Here is a 19,177-nt window from a genome sequence, read left to right as displayed (position 1 = left end):
CGAGCGGTAAAGATCTTCGTAGAATATGTGGGAACTGGTATGAGCATCCAGGTTCCGCTATTGGTTATTTACCGGAGAGGTGTCTCGGTCATGTCTACATAGTTCTCAAACCCGTAGGGTCCGCACACTTAACGTTTGATGACGATTTTGTATTATATGAGTTATGTGATTTGGTGATCGAATGTTGTTCGGAGTCCCGGATGAGATCACAGACATGACGAGGAGTCTCGAAATGGTCGAGAGGTAAGGATTCATATATAGGAAAATAGTATTCGGACACCAGAAGTGTTCTGGGGGTACCGGGTACGTATCGAGTCACCAGAAGGGGTTCCGGGCAACCCCCGGCAAGGTATATGGTCCTAATGGGCCAAGAGTTGGACAGACCAGCCCCAAAAGGGGCTGGTGCGCCCCCTATTGGCTTAATAGGAGGATAAGGAAAGGAAGGGAAGGGAGAACGAAAGGGGAGGATTCGGCCTCCCCCTTTCCTTCCCCTCCCCCTCTCTTTCCTTCCACCTCCGATGGATATGGAAGGGGGGAGGCCAACTTGGAGGACGCGCCCAAGTAGGATTACTCCTACTTGGGGTGCCCTTGCATCCCCTCTCCCTCTCCCACCTATATATATATATATGTGGGGGGTACCGCTAGAACACACAACATTGGTTCCTAGTCGTGTGCGGCGCCCCCCTCCACAGTTTATGCCTCCGGTCATATTGTCGTAGTGCTTAGACGAAGCCCTGCGCGGATCACTTCACCATCACCGTCACCGCTCCATCGTGCTGACGAAACTCTCCCTCGACACTTTGCTGGATCAAGAGTTCGAGGGACGTCATCGAGCTGAACGTGTGTAGAACTCGGAGGTGTCGTACATTCGGTACTTGATCGGTTGAATCGAGAACACGATCGACTAAATCAACCGCGTTAAACTAACGCTTTCTCTTTCGGTCTACGAGGGTATATGTGGACACACTCTCCCCCTTTCGTTGTTATGCATCTCCTAGATAGATCTTGCGTGATCGTAGGATTTTTTTAAAATTGCATGCTACGTTCCCCAACACCTCCCACCTATATATATGTGGGGCAGGGCGCCTAGCACACACCAGACAATTGCCTAGCCGTGTGTGGTGCCCCCCTCCACCGTTTGCACCCCCGGTCATATTTTCGTAGTGCTTAGGCGAAACCCTGCGGAGATCACTTCACCATCACCATCCCCGCGCCGTCGTGCTGACGGAACTCATCTACTACCTCGATGTCTTGCTTGATCAAGAAGGCGAGGAACGTCACCGAGCTGAACATGTGCAGAACGCGGAGGTGTCGTGCGTTCGGTACTTGATCGGTTGAAGCGCAAAGAGATTCAATTAGATCAACCGCGTTGTGAAACGCTTCCGCTTACGGTCTACCAGGGTACGTAGACACACTCTCATCCTCGTTGTTATGCATCTTCATGGATAGATCATTGCGTGTGCGTAGAAAATTTTTGTTTTCCATGCAACGATTCCCAACACGAAGGGGCAGAAAGGATGATGAAGAACCCCTCTGTGATCGTTTCCTCCTCCGCCAGAGTGCTGGAAAAGGCCTCTAGACTGGATCTCGTGGTTCTGGAACTTGCGGCGGCGAAAAAAGTATTTCGTGGACTCCCTCGTAGGTTTCCTGATTTTTAGAGTATTTATAGAGGCGAAAGTAGGTCAAACGGAAGCTTGTGGGCCCCACTACCCACCAGGGCACTGGCGCGCCCTGGTGCTCAGTGGGCCACTGCTTCATCTTCTCGTGGCCTCCCGAAGCTTCTAGGGTCTCTTATTGCCAGAAAAAAATCTCTGAAAAGTTTCGTGGCATTTGGACTTCGCTTGGTATTGATATTCTGCAAAGTTAAAAACAAGCAAAAAAAACAGCAACTGACACTGTGCACTAAGTTAAGAGGTTAGTCCCAAAAAATGATATAAAGTTGCTTGTAAATGTATATAAAACATCCAAGATTGATAATATAATAACATTGGAGACGTATCATTGAAGTGTATTCATATGATTCAGACATATGTTGACGTATAAAATCATGAAGCGTACTCATATGATTCAGACATATGTTGACCTTGATAATTTTCTTCATGTGTTGGATTGCTTAATGGGGGCTTCTCTACCATCCTACTATACTCCTCATCATGTTATTGTACTTGCATTGCAACTAAATTTATGAAATCTCGATATTCATTTTTTTCTTGGCCTTCCATCTTTGTCATCTTCAAGTTCATCATTTTGACAAAATCCTCCATGGAGTAGCCTAATGTTGGTGTATCTTTGAATTCCAGTTCGCTCCAGACATGCCTTTGTTGGTATTCATCATCTTTAGTGACTCCACGGGATTCAAATCAGACTTCCATCCATCTTAGCAATTTGCACTTCAATGTTGCGAGTTGTTTCTTGAAAGTTTTGCACATCATACATTAGACTACCCATTTCCCTAGCCTTTTGACGTAGGCATGAGTTGTGAGCATTAATAAGTTCAATAAAAGAACATTTTTTCTTGGTCTGAGTAATGGTGAATTGCTTTAATGCCTCTTCAAGGCTTTGGCAGTTGTGATTTATATTGCAACCATTGGGAGCACCTTCATGGTTAGCATAGGGACTCTAATAATTACCAGATGACATAGGAACATTTTTTTCATAGGAAGAGCCCCTACATGACAGGTAAAATTCTAGCTAGCATATTCATTAGCTTTATCAAGCATATATGAATATCCGTTTGATAATCCGTGTTAAACATGCTCCTAGGGGATTTCTAACCGGTCCCTAAGAAATAGTGGAGTATCCGGCCTGGTAAACCCTAGTGGAGTATTTATACTTCACTAAATTTCGGTCGGTTCTAGCCGATCCCCTAAATTTAGTGTAGTAAATGTAAATTTGCATAAATTCGATCTAATTTCAACCGAAACTTGCATCGATAGTCTTTACAACCGAACATTGAACACCAATTTAAACTTAAACTAAACTACACTAAAAACTACTTAAATTCAACGACCGAAGTGGAGGTCGAGCCAATCCTTCCTCGCCAGGCCACCCTCGGTTAGAGCTGGGTCGAGGCCGGTGTCGTCATCGTCATCATCGGGGAAGACGCTCCGCCACTCCTCGACGTCAATCTTCCCTCCTCGCCGCCCTCCTCGTCGTCAGAGATGACGATGCTTCGTCACCATTGACGGCGAATATTGCATGCTTCGCCTCCACGACCTCCCGGTGCTGCCGGCGGATGTTCTCCATGTACCCCTCAACGGCGGCCTTCGCCTCAAGGCGCTCCCGAGCCTCTCGTTCCTCCCACGCCATCCGAGCGCTCAGCACCACCGGCTCCGGCGGGACAAGGCGGACTAGCACCGCCCAGAACGGGAAGTTCAACGGGGCGGTGGGCCCGTGGTACCGGACATGCCACCGATCGTACTCCATGGTCGGGAGCTCGGCCGTGTGGAACGATCCGATCCACCTCCGTTGGTTGGCCTCACGGTCGGTGGTCTTCGCCACCCACGTCCCCCATGAGTGTTGTCGGACGCCGAGGTAGATCCTCGTCGGCGACCGTGGGGGAGGGAGCTCCGGAAAATCCTCGAATCGGCTGGTGGGGGCGAGCGCCGGCTCGAGGATGCGCCGGCGGACGAGGACCCGTGGGCATGGCGGCGCGGATCGACGCTGCGGATCTGCGGCAGGGACCTCCAGCCACCGCGTCCAACCATTGAGAAGGGCGTGGAACTGACACTGTGAGGGGGAGAAGAGAAGACATAGGAGAGGAAGAGAGGGAGAGAAGTTTTACTCGGCCGCCGGCGCATCCTCGAGGCGCCATGCCCACGGGTCTTCTTAGAGGAATAAAAGGGGCCGGTTAGAAATGGGCAATGGCCAAGGGGTCCCGGCAAGAAAAAAAATGGCCAATGGTCAAGGGAGGAATTAGACTGACACAGCGCCGGGTCGTAGCCTGGTAGCTGAGTTGGAACGTGGAACCGGTAAACAGCGTAGGTCGTTGAAAGTTGAAACGGTAGGTAAAGCAAAAGCAACGGCCGGTTTGAGGTTTCTTATTATTTTATAACCGGACTCCACTGTCAGTGGACGGGTCCCTGCACGAAAGACCGTCTCTCCCTCCCGAGTCCAGTCCCCACGGCGGCAACCTCAACGCTGCATAGCCAGCCAAGGGTACGGCTAGGCCGGCCGGCGCGCCCACATGCCAGTGTGAGCACGGTCGCGCTCAGGCAAGGGCTAGCCAAGTACACATGGTGGCGGGCCCGTGGCACAGCTGGAAAGTCGGGTGGGCGGTGGCCTTGGCCGGGAAAAGGCGGTGCCGTCCACGTCAGCATGGATACCACGCACCGGCCTCATCTTGTCGGAACGCCGCCGCCGTCGTCTACTTGCAGTCGCGTAGCCTTTCGGTGGAAGACGTGGAAATAATAAGCACCGATTAACGGCAAGACGGCGAGGAAAAGAACGGGTGGACGGCGGGGAGGGCCCACAGGTGAGCACGGCAGATGTTTTGGACATCGCATGAACCATTGGGTGCTCGATGCTTGACCACACATATAGCTATCTTAAAACGAACAATCAACGATAGATGAGTGCTTGACCGTTCGTTGACGGGATCAGCAGTTGAAAAATAAAAGAAGCGTCTGAAATCTGAACACCATCATCATGGACCGTAGAGCCAGCCAGCCAGCCAGCAGCCGGCCTTGCTTTGGAAGATCCCGTCAAAATCCTGATGTGAAATTGTGACGAACGGTTTGCCAAAAGTCCTCTCACCGGGAAAAAAACGGCACCTCGAGAGAACGGGCATATTCTCACAGACAACCTATACAGCGTGAGTGAGCACGAGACCACCTGGAAAGGCCGACACGCACGCACAAGCGCGCCGCGCCTCAAGAATCTGCAGCTGCCAATTATACATACTTATAGTTAATTAATAACACCAATTCGATCGAGCGTGTAATGATGCTCGCATAATTGCGCCGGTCTCGGGCCTTTTCCATCCCGATCGCGACCACGGATGGACGCCCACAGCCCACATGGACCAACCAACCGAATGATCGATGCCGCCGATCGAGAATGGCCAAATCTGGAGCTTATATCAGACCATTTACAGAGGATCGCAAATCGCCATGCCCATGACAGATCCAACAGTGCCAACATCCTCCCCATACTATATCATGAATTATAATGCTATAGTATCATGGTGCTCGAGGAGGCCGTAGATCTCAACTTGCTATTAGAGAACAAGATCGGGGAACAGTGCAAAGATTCTGAAACGCCGTGAGTCGATGCGGCACAAGGTACAGAGTACAGCTGAATAATTGTACCCCTCCTGAGTGCCAATTAGTGTACTAACCCACATGTGTGGTACTGTCAACTGAAGCAATTCGAGTAGCTACTATATACTTTCTGATGAAAAAAAAAACTTAACGCTAACGATGTGCTGAACTATGGATCTACCCCAGCACTAATTATGTTTTATCACATGGGAGAGCACTGTGAGATCTGAACATTCCAAGAAGCGGACAAAAAGGTTAATCAAGGAAAGGCCCCACGCAATGTAACTAAACAAACATCAACAACTTTCGGACTTGCTTAAGTATGCCATCTCTCTTTGCAAATTGCAACTTTGTGCTCCTGCTTAACCAGGCAGAGACAAGTACACGCAGGCAATGGCAGCGTCAGCGGCTCGGCGTGCCGAAAGAGGTCGCTAGGGTCGGTTTGGACGGCCGATTATTAGCTGCCGCCCGCTGCGCGGCGGGCCCGGCGAAACCAACTAAAGAGAAACCAAAAGCCAAAGCCATCATCATCGTCCTCCTTCAATTTCCTTGCCTTTAATTTGATTGTGTTTGTGGCTGGGCTTGACCGGGCCAGCTCTGGTCTGTGCCTTGCCGTCGCTCAAAATCATTTTTTTTTTCTTTTCTCTTGTATGGTGTGCCAGCCTTGCACACTACTAGTAGTAATGGTAGGAGTACTCCATAATTTTAAGGTGGGCAAACCTTATCAACCTGAAACTTTGGAAAAAATAATCCTGTGGTCCGCTTTAGGATAATGACTTCCATATCTTGCACGTATAATGTTGACACGAAGATTATCTGCGGTGCTTACTTGGCATAAATACGCTTATATCATTGAAATGGTTTGGTGTTAACGCTAGCCCAGTTTTCATTCTGCATTCATGCATCGCCCCCCCTGGTGGATGAAGTCATCAAGAATCTTCTATTTTTTCCAGGGCATCCACATTTGCCCACGGCACGGAAAAGTTCTCCTGTAGAATATTCATGGACTAGGAGAGTCCGGCTTGACATCTCCAGCAAATTAAATAAAGATTGCTCTGGTGAATCCTACCTCCTTTCTGGTTTATTAAGCCTGTATGTAACCATATATTAACAATTTAACCAACAAAGAACAATTTATATATCACAAGAAATATATCATTAGAAACTTCAAATGATGTATTTTTCAGCGGTATAAATTTTGGGATATATTACTTGTGTGGTTAAATTGTCCTAGGGATACATATAGGGCTAATAAACCGGAAAGAGGTAGTATCACAAAAACCTTTTTGGGCATGTATAGTGGTTTGAGAAGACAATTTTCTCTCAATTCATGCGTTGTACAATGAATTGTCACTTGGAATTATGTTTAGTATATAATTTTTTGCCTACCTACATGCTATGTACGATTGAAATAAAATAAAATGTGGTACAGGATATGGCTTTGTAGTCGAAATGGATAAACATGTTATCTAAAGCGCTAAAAGGTTATCTCATAATTAAAATGAGACACACTACTATTTTCTTTTTATTATGCATCGCTCAATATTACAGACATGTGTGCGACTCTTTTCTTCCCCTCTCACGAAGGCGACTTGGGCCAAGTATTCCTCCCCTCGATCTCCATTGACAAGCCCGTGGATTCGCCTCCTATTTGTCTATCTCTCTTGTGACAGGTGGCGAGGAGGGGCATCTCGATGCCTGGACTCCGACTAGTTTATAGGTTATGGTTTTAGTCCTTGCAGGGGTGGCACTCAGGCCGATGGTGGCGCTTCATATTCGAGTCAGTCTTTTGGGATCCGATCCTCCTCGATTTTTCTGTCGGGAACGGATTCAATGGAGCACGGGCATATATTCTTGTCGGCTCCTCGGGGGCGGCGAGGTTAGAGTTTCTCACCTTGCATACAATGCAGCAAAAATGCATGTCATTCAGGCTGTGCAAATCTATTCAAGGGTCCAGCAGCGATGAAATGCGACTCCGTGGATCTGGTCTTTAGGGACACGTGTATGCAATATTCCAACTGTCATCGACAATATCAGGCTGGTCCGGTCTTTGTGAAAAGAAAAAAACTCGACAAATATCTTACGTGTCATCACTAAGAGAAGTTTTGTTGAGAAACACAGTACAAAAAACAGACGTTCACAATACACACAAACACAAATCTTCTTTGTCAAACCCACGGACGCAAAGAGAAAGCTAGCTGGCATAGTACATAGAGAACAAATGTAGGTGCAAAATGCAATGAACTCAATGAACCGCCAAAACAATTGGTTGTACTCGCGTGATCAGGACAAGAGAGAAACACTTGTCGCGGTGGCAAAGCCATGAGGCGCACATGAAAACGATAGCAGGTTCTTGTTTGCGGACGAACGGAGAGATTAGCTTGCAAGGTAGCCCAAAAACCACAAAGACGTGCACGGTGGAAGCACTTTTTAGTTTGGAGGAGTGCATTATCGGTGCACCGAGTTATTGTGAGTTTCTATCAGGGAAAGCGTGATGATAAACACCTCTAGCATCAAAGGAGAATCGGTCCTCCAAAAGGAAACGGCTTTGATGCGGGGATGCGAAAATGACCTGGCGTGGAAACGCAGCTGATCAGTTCTCATTTTTATTTTATTTTTACCGATGGAGCTGCTGACTTGGTGTGCTTCATTTTCATTTTGGTTGGACCCAGGAGTGTGGACGACGGTGAAAAGCGAGAGGAATTTGAATGTGCGTTTCTACACGGGCGGCTAGACTCTTATGGATGTTTGAATGTGCTTGCGACTCTTTGGCCGGTAAATAAGGTAGATTAATACCCGCAAAAATAAAAAATAAAAAATAAGGTAGATTAAGAAAAGGTGGCGAAGATTTCTCAAAACTGTATCAGGGGGATCTCGTTGCAAAATTCCCTCCCTCCCGAGAACGCCGCCCGCAAGGCCCCAACACGCGCAGGCTGTTGCGCGCGGAGTGTCGTCCCGGTAATCCTGCCGCCCACGGGTTGATCCCCTCTCGTCCACCGACGCGCGGGGCCAGGCAGTCCGGGGCCCACCGGGCAGCGAGCGCGAGGGAGGTGAGCGCACGGGGTCGGTGAGGCTAGCAACCCCCGCCGGCTTTATTGGCGGGGCCCAGGCCAACTCAGCGGCACGCATGCGGCAGATATAAACCCCTCCACGAAGGAGCAAATACAACGCACTTCCCCAAAACCCCGACCAAATTAAAAAAGATTCTCTCCCCCCTCTCACTGCTCCAATCTCCCCCCCTCTCTCGAACTTCCTCGCTGATTTGGCCGCGGCGTCTGCTCCGCGGCCGCCTGATACGGCCGCCGGAAAAGGCAGAGACGGGCGAGGATCTCGGCCGCCGGGAGCTTCCGTCGGCCACCCGATCCGAGGTGAGCTCCTGTTCATTCTGGTTAACTAGCGAGCGTAATTTTTCCGGTGTTTGTTCTCTCTGTTTTTTTTTCTTTTTTCTTTTTGAATCTGATCGCGTCTGTCGAGTGACGGCCCGTCGGCGATCCGCTGGTTCTCGGCGGGAGGGGAGGCACTGGTTACGCCATTTGATCCGACCTCCACCTCTGGAGCGGCGCCTTCCGTCGTCTGAACTGAGTCGCCGCCCGCGGAGTGGATTGGGCGAGTTTTTTTTTTTCTTAAATTATCGCTCCGATTCTGCCGCCTCCGGCTGCTCCGCTGCCCGCCTCTGCTTTCGCCATTTCGGTCGGCTCCCGCACACGATTTCGCTCGGAGCCAGCCGCCCGTCTGCTCGCGGCGGGGCGGAGGGTGGTGGGTTTGTTGCTGTGGATGAGGACCGTGCTGTTTCGATCAGGCTGTGGGCGTCCGATCGATCGGGATTTTTTTTTGACTTTGAGGTGCTGCGGATGGCACGTCCCTGCTCGGGGTAGGAGGAGGGGGCGGCGACCGTGGGAGGGAGGGCTGGTTGGTGGGCACCAATTGTCGTTTTTGTCTTTTGCCTTTTTCTGGCTCGGTTGCTGGACTATTTGGTGGATATTGCGTTCGGTAGGCTGGGAGCCGCTTGTTCTGCAAAATTCAGTGTGAGCTCGGATCAGAGTTTTGGGAGAGAAAAAAAATATATACTTAGACGGCCACTTGTTGATCGATCGGATCGGATCCTTGTGCGTGTAGCATAATTCTGGTCCTGATTGGCCTTGTGTGGAGTTGGTACTGCCTTTGACTGGTAGGTGGTAGGCTATGTATACAGGAAGAGAAGATCATGAAATTCTTTACGATATCATTGTGTTTGCTTTTGCCAAAATAACAACGAATAGTTGGATCCGAGCTGTCGCCTTTCCTCTGTGTCCAGTCTGTAGTGAAGTAGTCTGTACACAAAATCAATTGTTTACTTTACCCCCACTCAGCCTGTTTTTGGGAGACTGTTGCACCCTTTTTGGCTCGCGTTGATTGGATCCCATTTGTGGGTTACATCATCATTACACATTATCTTGATGCCTGTATACTCATTGATGATGTGAGTATTTGATGCCACTATTTTCTTGTTGTGAATGGCAGAAACGAATACTAAGCTAGTGGCCCGAGATGGAAGCAGAACAGGCGGCGCAAGTAAGCTCTGGGGAGACGACCAGTCTTAAGTCGCCTGATACGATTCTGGTAAGGAGAACATTCATCCATGAAGTCTAGTGCATGTTCGAGATTCCAGCGTACTTACAGAAATGAGTAATGTGTGCATATCTTGTTACTTTCTTAATATGTTTTATTCATGCTCAGTTTTGTTATTTGGCGTCCAATACTTCTTGATGCCAAAAAAGATAAGAAAAAGTGTAGTTTCTGAGCATGTTTTGGCTGGGTGACTGAAATATATTGTTGTCTTCAGTACTTTAGTCATTTGTCAATTCATACATTGGTCACTGCTAGTACTTGAATATCATTCATTTGAATATGCCATTTTCTGTAATGAAAACGGGGGCCAAGTGACCCCTTTCATAAAAAGAAACATTTGAATATGTAGAATCTGTGGTCGATGATAATTGGCAGGCACGAAAAAACATTTATGTTTTACTATACTATCACATTTAGTATTGAGAATTGTTGTGTGGTGTCAATGATCAGCATAACTTTCAGACCAATGTTCTAAATTTTTGCATCTACTGCATTGAAAAAAATGTGGAGTGTGGAGAATAGAAAAATCTCGATGAAAACAAATGCTTGAAGTCTCAAGATTAATAGAATCTCATGGTTGCAATAGTACTTTTCTTTCAATGAGGACTTTATTTTTCAATGATGACTTGGTTATTATTAGATTTGAAATTCCAAATATGCCAATGTATTCTGACAATGCCAATGTCTTAGGTACACGATGACAAAGAAAAATTAGTAAACGGGAATTCGAATCTGCATGTGAAGGAAACACCCAATGATGATGATGATGGAACAGGATCCGATGGTTTTGAGCTGGTAGATGATGTCTCACCTTTGACAAAGGCAAGTCCCAAAGAGGATGAAAAAACTTCAGAATCTGCCACCTTGAACCAAGAAACAGAAAGACTGAAAGTACTATCAATGCGCATTGAAGAGCTTGAATCTGAAAAGGAAAAATTGATGAAGGACATGACAGAAGCAGAAAATAAGCAGACAGTGCAATACAATTCCCTACAAGAAGCACAGAGGTCTCTCACTGAGAAGGATAAAGAGCTGGCTGATGCAACACAATCACTGAGCGAGCTGGGGTCTGAGCTTGAAATCTCGAAACAGAGGATTCAAGAAATTGAGGCTGAGTTAAGTTCATCAGCTGATAAGCTCCACAAACTTGAAGAGCTGAAGGATGAAAGGAGCTTGCATGCTGCACAGGAGGCGAAAAGGGCTGCGGAACTTGATAAGATGCTGGAAATGGCTCAGTTGAACATGAAAGAGATGGAAAACCAGATTAACAATCTTCAGGAAGAGATAAAGGGACATCAGGATAAGGCTGTTGACCATCAGCAAGTAGAAGAATCACTGAATACCACAATGTCACAATTCAAGATGGTGCAAGAAGCACTTGAACTGTCAAAATCACAAGTGGATGATTTGGAGCAGAAGCTTGCCTCGCAGGATGCTGACATCAGTAAGCTCACTGAAGAGTTGAGTCTCCATTGTTCATCTGAAGAATCTTTGAAGGAAAAGAGCCTTAAACTAGAGACTGAACTTGCCACCGTGAATGAAGAGTTACAAGCGAAGCTTCTGAGTTTGCAAGAAATGGAGATAAAACTGGAAGAGCATGTGAAGGAAAAAGAGACAAGTGAAGCTACATTGGAGAAGCAACAGTCGCAGATACTCAACCTGCAGTCTGGGCTCGATGAATTAAAGGATGAACATGAAACTCTCAAAGGGACTCTAGTTGACGCTGAATCAAAACTATCAGAGAGAGACTCCATGCTACGTCAGGCTGAAGAGGAGCATGCTAAAGCACAGTTGCTCCTGTCAGAAGCATTGTCGCATAAAGAAGAACTGGAGGTAAATCTGAAATCTATCAATGAGCAGCATGGTGAGTCCAAAGCTGTTGCTGAAGATGCAAACGGGAAGATTCTTGAACTTGAAGCACAGATTCAGGCACTACATGCAGCTGAAGAGGCTTTGAAGTCGCATCTGGAAGAGGCTAGCATGAATGTGAAAGTTGCGGAGAAGAAATGCTCTGATCTTGAGCAACGGCTCAGTGAATCTGAGAGTAAATTAGCCACTTCAAGTGAACAAGTAAAGTTGCTGGAAGAGCAGGTCCAACAAGAAGCAGCTTCTTCAGCAGAAAAAGAAAAGCAGTTTGAAGAAGCAGTGAACAATGCAGAGGCATACAAGGAGAAGATGAATGAATTGCAATCTTCTCTGGATTCCTCGGCATCTAAAACTCTTCTACTTGAAGAAGAAGTCAAGGATCTGACTGACAGATTCTCACAGCATCAAGAACAAGCTCATTCCGTTCACGAAAGAAGTATTGAACTGGCGAGTTTGCTTCATACATCAAAGTCTGATGCTGATGGTGCACACTCCCGAAGACAGGAGCTGGAGCAGGAACTTGAAGCCACACAAGCGAAGTTCAAGGAGGTTGAAGCAGAACTAGAACAGTACAGAAGCAAGGTTTCCCACCTTTCCGATGATCTAGAAGCTTACCAGACAAAATCAGCTAGTCTTGAAGCTGTGATGGAAGCTGCAAGTGGAAAGGAGAAAGATCTTATGGACTCACTGATTCAAATCACCGAAGAAAAGAAGAAACTTGAGGAGCTAACAGCAGAGTATGAAGTAAAACTTCAAGAACAGTTGCAGGAAAAGCAAGTTATCGAAGAGAGGGTGCAGAGTCAAGAATTGAAGGTGCTTGATTTAGAAGAATTGTTGGCAAAACTGACAGAAGAAAAAGAAAGTGGCGAGAACACCATTGCTGATCTTAACCTGCAACTGTCCAATAAGAATGACATGTGCATGCAGTTGGAGTCCCAGTTAAGCGAGGTTGGGGATGATCATAGCAAAACAAGGTCACTTCTCTCTGATGCACACTCGCACAAAGAGGAGCTAGAACTGAATTTGAAATCTCTTAGTGATCTTCACACTGAATCCAAAACAGCTGCAGAGTCTGCAATGCAGAGGACCGCAGAGCTTGAAACTCAAGTTCAGGAATTAAGTGCTGCTGAAGAAGGTCTGAAGTTGCAGCTTACTGAGTTTGAGTCAAAGCTAGCATCTGCCGAGAAGAAGAGCACAGATCTTGAGCAAGAGCTTAAAGACGTGACAGATGAATGCAATGGTTTCCGTGTGAAGGTTGATGAACTTTCTGGGGAAGTTGAAGCATACAAGGAGAAATCAGCAAGTCTCGAGGCTTTATTAGCAGAAGCAAACCAAAAAGAGGATGAGTTGTCAGGGAAGTTGGCTCAAGCTAATGAGGAGAAGGAGAAGTATGAAGAATTGTCAAACAAGGCCACCACAGCGCATTTGGAAGCCGAGAAGCAGGTCCAGACTTTACAGGCTGATCTAGAATCTGCCCGGGGTAAAATGGAAGAGGTGGAGAATGATCTTCAGGCACTGGGTGTTAGAGAAAGCTCAGTACTTGACAAGCTTAAATCTGCAGAGGAGCAGCTTGAGCACAGTGGGAGGGCACTAGAACATGCCACTTCCAAGAAAATTGATCTGGAATCTCTGTACCAGTCTTTACTTGAAGATACAGAGAAGAAGCTCCAGCAAGTAGGGGACAACTTGAGTCAGAAGGAGACGGATTGTCAGCAACTGTCTGAAAAGTTGAAGTTGGCCGAGGAACAAGTGGCATCTTATGAAGCAAAAGCAGCTGGTGCCACTGAAGAGGTGGAATCCATGAAGGTGGAGCTCGAAGCCTTTGAAAATGAGATCGCTACTCATGAGACCACCATTGAGGAAATCAAGACCAAGCTCTCCAGTGCTGAGTCAAAGGCTGAAGAGGCATTGGCTGAGAGCACAGCCATGGGTGCAGCAAATCAGGCTCTGAAAGATGAACTTGATGCTAAGCTAGCCGTGCTTCATGAACTGCAAGAGCAGTTTAACTCTACTCATGCTGAAAAAGAAGATGTTGTTACAAAGCTAGCTGAGCATGGAAGAACGATAGAACATTTGACTGAGGTACACAGTAGAGGCTTAGAACTTCAATCTGCAGCTGAATCAAAGAATGCAGAAGTTGAAGCTCAAATGCGTGAAGCTCATGAGACAATAGCACAGAAAGATTCGGAAATTAAAGATTTGAATGAGAGGCTGATTGCAGTTCAGTCTGAGACTGAAAGTTTGATGCATGTGAATGAAGCCTTGAAGCAGGAAATCAGTGCTAAGCTGGTCATAGTTGATGAGCTGCAGGAGAAATTTGTGTCTGCGAGTTCTGAGAAAGAAGAAGCTGCAGAGAAGCTGGCTGTTCATGAGGAAACAATAAAACATTTGACAGAAGAGCTTTCAAAGGGCTTGGAGCTCCAGTCTGCTGCTGAATCGAGGTATGCGGAAATTGAGAGTCAACTGCACGAAGCTCTTGAGACAATTGCAAATAAAGAAGCTGAAGTTACAGACCTCAAGGAAAAGCTGGTTTCTCTTGAAGCTGAGAATGGAAAACTGGCTGATAAGAATGAGCACCTAGAAGGGGAAGTGTTTGCTAAGGTGGCCATGTATGATGAGTTACAGGAACGGTTTAGTGCTACTCATGCTGAAAAGGAAGAAGCTGTAGAGAAGCTAGCTGCTCATGAGGGAACAATCACAAACCTGACAGAGGTGCACACAAGAAACTTGGAACTCCACTCTGCAGCTGAATCAAAGATTGGTGAAACTGAAGCTAAATTGCATGAAGCCCTCGAGACAATAACCCAGAAAGAAGCTGAAGTTAAAGACTTGAGCAAGAAGCTGGATGCTCTTGAGATTGAGTTGGGATATTATGAAGAGCAGGCAACGGAAGCTGCTGCCAATGAAGAAAATCATAAGGTTAAATTTGATGAAGTTGTGCACAAACTTAAGAGCCTAGAAGTACAACTTGCAGAAACACAAAACAAGGTTGAACTTTTCCAGACAGAGAAAGAAAACTTGATTACTGCAAATAGTAGTTTGAATGAGGAATTGGAAGTACATCAGAACAAGCTGAATGAATTACAGATGACACTTGCTGCTGCAGTAGCAGAAAAGCAGGGGGTGTCGGAAGAGATTCATTCATTGCGAAAAACACTCGATGGCATGATTCAACGCAAGGAAGAGCTCGAAAGCCAGGTGATTAAGAGTTCTATTTTTGTTGTTCTCGGCTTACTGCTGCTTACCCGTCTTCACTTCCATATATTTCTTATACCATTACATAGCTCTTACCAAGATGAAACATTTTCAGGTATCTTCTACTCTGGAAGAGCAGGAAGAACTGGCGAGCAAGTACCAAAGCACACTGGAAGAGAAGCAGATGTTAAATGATAAATATGAAACTGTAAAGCGGGAGCTTGATGAAGCTGTAGCCAAATTGGAGGAGCAAATGAATTTGGAGAAGTCTGAAAAAGAATTGCATATTTCAAAACTTGAGAGACAAATTACAGTGTCTGAGCTAAAATACATGGAGGAGGTATCTTGTTATTTATCTCCCTCTAAACTATTTTGGCTACATTTTATTGACCAAGCTTTACATTAGGGCAATTGGTCCTACTTTCGAAGTACTATCTGTATAATTTTTCAAATATTTTCAGATCCAGACCATGCAAGTTGAAACAACTGAAAAGAATGAAGCACTTACAAGCAAGATGCAGGAGCATGCAAACTTAGTCCATGAAAAAGATCAGTTGGAGCAACAATTGCTGGAAGTTAGGAAGGAACTGGAGGCTGCTTACCGTACCATAGCTAACCAGGTAAATTGGCGTCATAACTATTTTCCTAATAAAACAGTTTTTTACTGTCAAGCATGCTAAATACAAAGGAATTGCTGGATCCATCATTTTCTTACTGTCAACCCTATCTGCTCAACTGGTACCATCAGAAATTGATGGCAGATAGGCAGTTGCCTCTGTGTATGGCCATGTTGTTGACATATAGTGAAGTTGTTGACTTAATTGATTCCAAATAATTTGACACTTCTTTTTCAAAATTTGGTTGTTGCTTGAATTAATCTTGACATGAAAAACCTTTGTTTTGGCAGGAAGAGCAAGCTTCAGTGAGGGAGATAAAGTGGGATGCGTTTAAGACGTATTCAACGGATCAACTAGAAGCTGCACAAAAACATGCTGCAGAGCTGGAAGTACAAGTATCAGCTCTTAATCAACAGCTGCAAGAAGCTGAGATCCATTACGAGAACAAGGTTTGATTTGATCTGAGTATGCATTTGGTGCTATAATACTAGTTCGCCTGTTACATGCGAAGGGTGTTATGGATCCAAGATCAAGGGCAGCATGATAAAATCCATTTGTTATTTGCCTTCAAATCCTTAAATGTTGAAGCCTGCTTTGTTCTGGGGCATCTGGCTTATTGCTCGGCTTTCTCTCATTGAGAACAGAAGCATCATGATTGAAGGCTTGCATGATAATGGAATGAGGGAACATGAATAGGAAATGCATTGCCTCGCACGATTACAGAACTTGCTTAAATTAGCACAAATAGCCTTTTCAATCTTTGTAGTAGTCAAACTTGCAGATTCTTGATGATAAAAAGCTGATAGATTCACACAATACCCCCATACTTCACATTAGAAAATTTGCTTCGCCATTGGACTTCTAGTCCTCCTGCTGCTTTGACAATTTATAGACAGTTTATAAGTATATATCTACAATTTTTTTTCTCATGTATTGATTTATGCGGGTTTTTTTCAGGTTGCAGAGGAGAGTGAGAAACTCGCTCTGGTCAATACACAGCTCAACAAGCTGACCCAAAATGTGAGCAAGAGTGCTGAAATGGAGAAGAAGGTACAGGACCTTGAGCAGAAGTTGCAGCTTGCTTATTCCAAATCTGAAGAACAGGCAAGCAAACGGGAAAAAAGATGCTCTGAAATATCTTGAGTACCCTGATCAGTAGTTATCAGCAATTAACAACAATCATCTTTTTTGCAGGCAAAGGATGCAGTGGCATCAACGAGATCCCGAGAATTCAGCCTGGACTCGTTGGCACCGCAAAACAAACAGCGCGACATATCTCAGGCTCCTAGCACGGCCTCTGCGAACCCGGCGCAGCAACAACTGCGGGAGCCCTCCGGCATCATGGCCTTCAAGTTCATCCTGGGCGTCGCCCTGCTGTCCGTGGTCATCGGCATGTTCCTCGGAAGGCGATACTAGTGCCGCTCTTGTGAAGTTCCTGCTGGTGCCCTATGGGAAAATCCCATTGTGAACAGCTAAAAACTGTTGCTTCCCATGAACCTGAACTACTACTCTAGCTGAACAGCGCATAGCTTGCTTGGTTTGGTGGATTGCAATTGAACGGACTGATGGCTTTCAGGGAGAAAGTCAGGGATCCGGAAGCTTCTTATTGGCGAGTTCTCCCTATAGTTTTTCTTTTGGGTTAAGGGGGGTGGGAATTTGATTTTTGTTCATTCCTAGTTTCCTACCCTTGGCATGCATAAGGCCATATGCATGCAATTTGGTGTTTGCTGTCGGTGGGCTTGTATCTACATCTCCCTCCCTCTCTCTCTGTAAAAAGGAAGTCCGTCAGAAATATTAATTTGTTCATATGGTCGAGTATATGCTGTGTCATATGCTGTAGAATCGCTCCAGTGTTTTTGATCTATATATATCTGGGTTGTTGGTTGGCAAGAAGTGGCTCGTTTATCCACTGTATTTTCAGATGGGTTTATCCACTCGTTTATTTGCTCGTTTGATCAGATGGGTTTCAGCCCCTACCATTCATTACTTTCTTGCCATATGATACGGGCCACTCGTTTATTTACCGTATCTGTAACCGCATGCGGGGTGATGTATTTGCAGATTCTGCTTCAGTGGCATTTGGAGGCCATATGAATGTATGATACGGGCGAATGGATCTGGTCATACAGGTGAAAGCGCCCAGGCCACAAGCGAGAAGCGACCCAGCATGCATGCTTTCCAAGTTTCCATGTGGAGAAAGTCCAAAACAAAGTTAAGCTTGTAGACGAAAGCTAAATCGAATCCTGAATTTGTAATCCCGAAAATCAGCATACCGAATTTTCTGATCCCGCTCTATTTTTAACCTTCATGGCGTTTAGCTGGTATTTGTTGATGTGGCAAGTCAAATACTAGGATCATTGACCGGCTGGCTGGACATTAGCGCAGTCGCTCGCGCTGCTCTGATGTTTCCTTTTTCTTTTTTCTTTTTGTTTCTTTGTTTTTTCATTTTCGTAATGATAATAAAAAATTAATATTTGTAATGACATTTTTTTAACAACACAAAGTCACTTGTCTTGTATAACGGGCGACGAAAAAACAAAAAAAATACACTAACCAGAGTACTTTACATGACTCAATTTTGGGATCTTGCACTGTGAGCGCCCGCAATTAGCCAGTCACTCTGAAGGCTGCTCGTGACTATAGATGCTGCGACCTCAATAAGAACAGACAGGAGCATTCATGTATGTAAACACTTCAAAAAAAAAGAAAAAATCGACGCCGCTGCCCTAGTTCCACGTCGCCGCTGTACAAGCTCGCCGGCTGCGTGCGTGCTAGGGCGTGTTTGGTTGCCGTTGTCAACACTTCCTGCATCGCATGCACTTCTCAACCCAGCCTGGTTGAGCAAAAACAGGCCCTAATACGCCATATGCAACTTGATTGGTTGCATGCATCCCTAATCCCTGCATTAGGTAATACGCAAGTGCATTTTGTTTGGTTGGCTGCATTGGTCCTAGCGGCACATGAACACGGCGTTTGGTTGCATACGGCGTACATGTTGTGCTTACCTTGTACCCTAATTGGTGAGCTTACCCACAATGATCACACCTAGCACACCAACGCCACAACACAGGAATGGTGACGAACTGGGCGAAGATGATGAAGTTCTTCAGCTTCAGGCCGAACTGACGATCCACCTTAGCAGCTTCCATTTTGACAGCTCCAACCTTGGCACTATCGACACTGCTGCCTCCGTGCTTTCGCACCCAGGCGGAGTAAGCTTGTTCTGCTGCCTGCTTAGTCTTGAACCCTCTATAGTTGCTGTTGCTATACGATGCCACTTGTGCATTGGCTTCTTCCCATGAACTATAAACCCCCGGAACCTCACCAATGAACACAGCATACCACTTGCCCTAGCAATGCACAAGAGCAAGAGTTGAAGCAGCAAATCAATGGAGCACACAAGTAGCAAGCAAAGTAGTACACAAACAACAATGGAGCAGAAGAGAAGAAGTAAATCATGCATGATCATATGGCATAGCAAGTTCTTCCTAGCACTACATTGGTGTTAACCTACCATCACATCCAAAAGAGGGTGTCGTCCTACCACCGCAAGTTCACCGTCACCGTGAGGGGTTAGTATATACCACCTCACCAAAATATACAGACCATCAAATAGTTTTTGAGCCCTAG

At 46.0% G+C, this 19,177-nt stretch overlaps 1 protein-coding gene across 2 annotated transcripts; it reads left to right on the top strand.

Moving 5' to 3' along the window:
* The first annotated feature begins 8,418 nt into the window (after positions 1-8,418).
* LOC125539466 (uncharacterized) lies at positions 8,419-17,365 on the top strand. Of its 2 annotated transcripts, none has more exons than XM_048702924.2 (8): positions 8,419-8,629; positions 9,762-9,860; positions 10,560-14,933; positions 15,046-15,270; positions 15,392-15,550; positions 15,838-15,996; positions 16,505-16,597; positions 16,742-17,365. In XM_048702924.2, the coding sequence occupies exons 2-8, from the start codon at positions 9,789-9,791 to the stop codon at positions 16,961-16,963; spliced, it is 5,304 nt and encodes a 1,767-aa protein (XP_048558881.1). In that variant the 5' UTR covers positions 8,419-8,629; positions 9,762-9,788; the 3' UTR covers positions 16,964-17,365. The 2 variants fall into 2 exon arrangements, with proteins under 2 accessions (XP_048558881.1, XP_048558880.1); XM_048702923.2 differs by having other exon boundaries at positions 16,505-16,651.
* The last annotated feature ends 1,812 nt before the right edge of the window (positions 17,366-19,177 follow it).

Source organism: Triticum urartu, chromosome 2A (assembly GCF_056163025.1).
Source record: "Triticum urartu cultivar PI428250 chromosome 2A, HENAU_Tu73, whole genome shotgun sequence".
Lineage (NCBI taxonomy): Eukaryota > Viridiplantae > Streptophyta > Magnoliopsida > Poales > Poaceae > Triticum > Triticum urartu.
This window is presented reverse-complemented; position numbering and strand designations above follow the sequence as displayed.

What these genes read in the sequence shown, in the direction of transcription:
- LOC125539466 (XM_048702923.2), top strand. Translation starts at nt 9,789, where the DNA reads ATGGAAGCAGAACAGGCGGCGCAAGTAAGCTCTGGGGAGACGACCAGT. An exon ending in AGTCGCCTGATACGATTCTG is followed by an intron (nt 9,861 to 10,559) that starts GTAAGGAGAACA and finishes CCAATGTCTTAG; the next exon opens with GTACACGATGACAAAGAAAA. An exon ending in ACCGTACCATAGCTAACCAG is followed by an intron (nt 15,551 to 15,837) that starts GTAAATTGGCGT and finishes TTGTTTTGGCAG; the next exon opens with GAAGAGCAAGCTTCAGTGAG.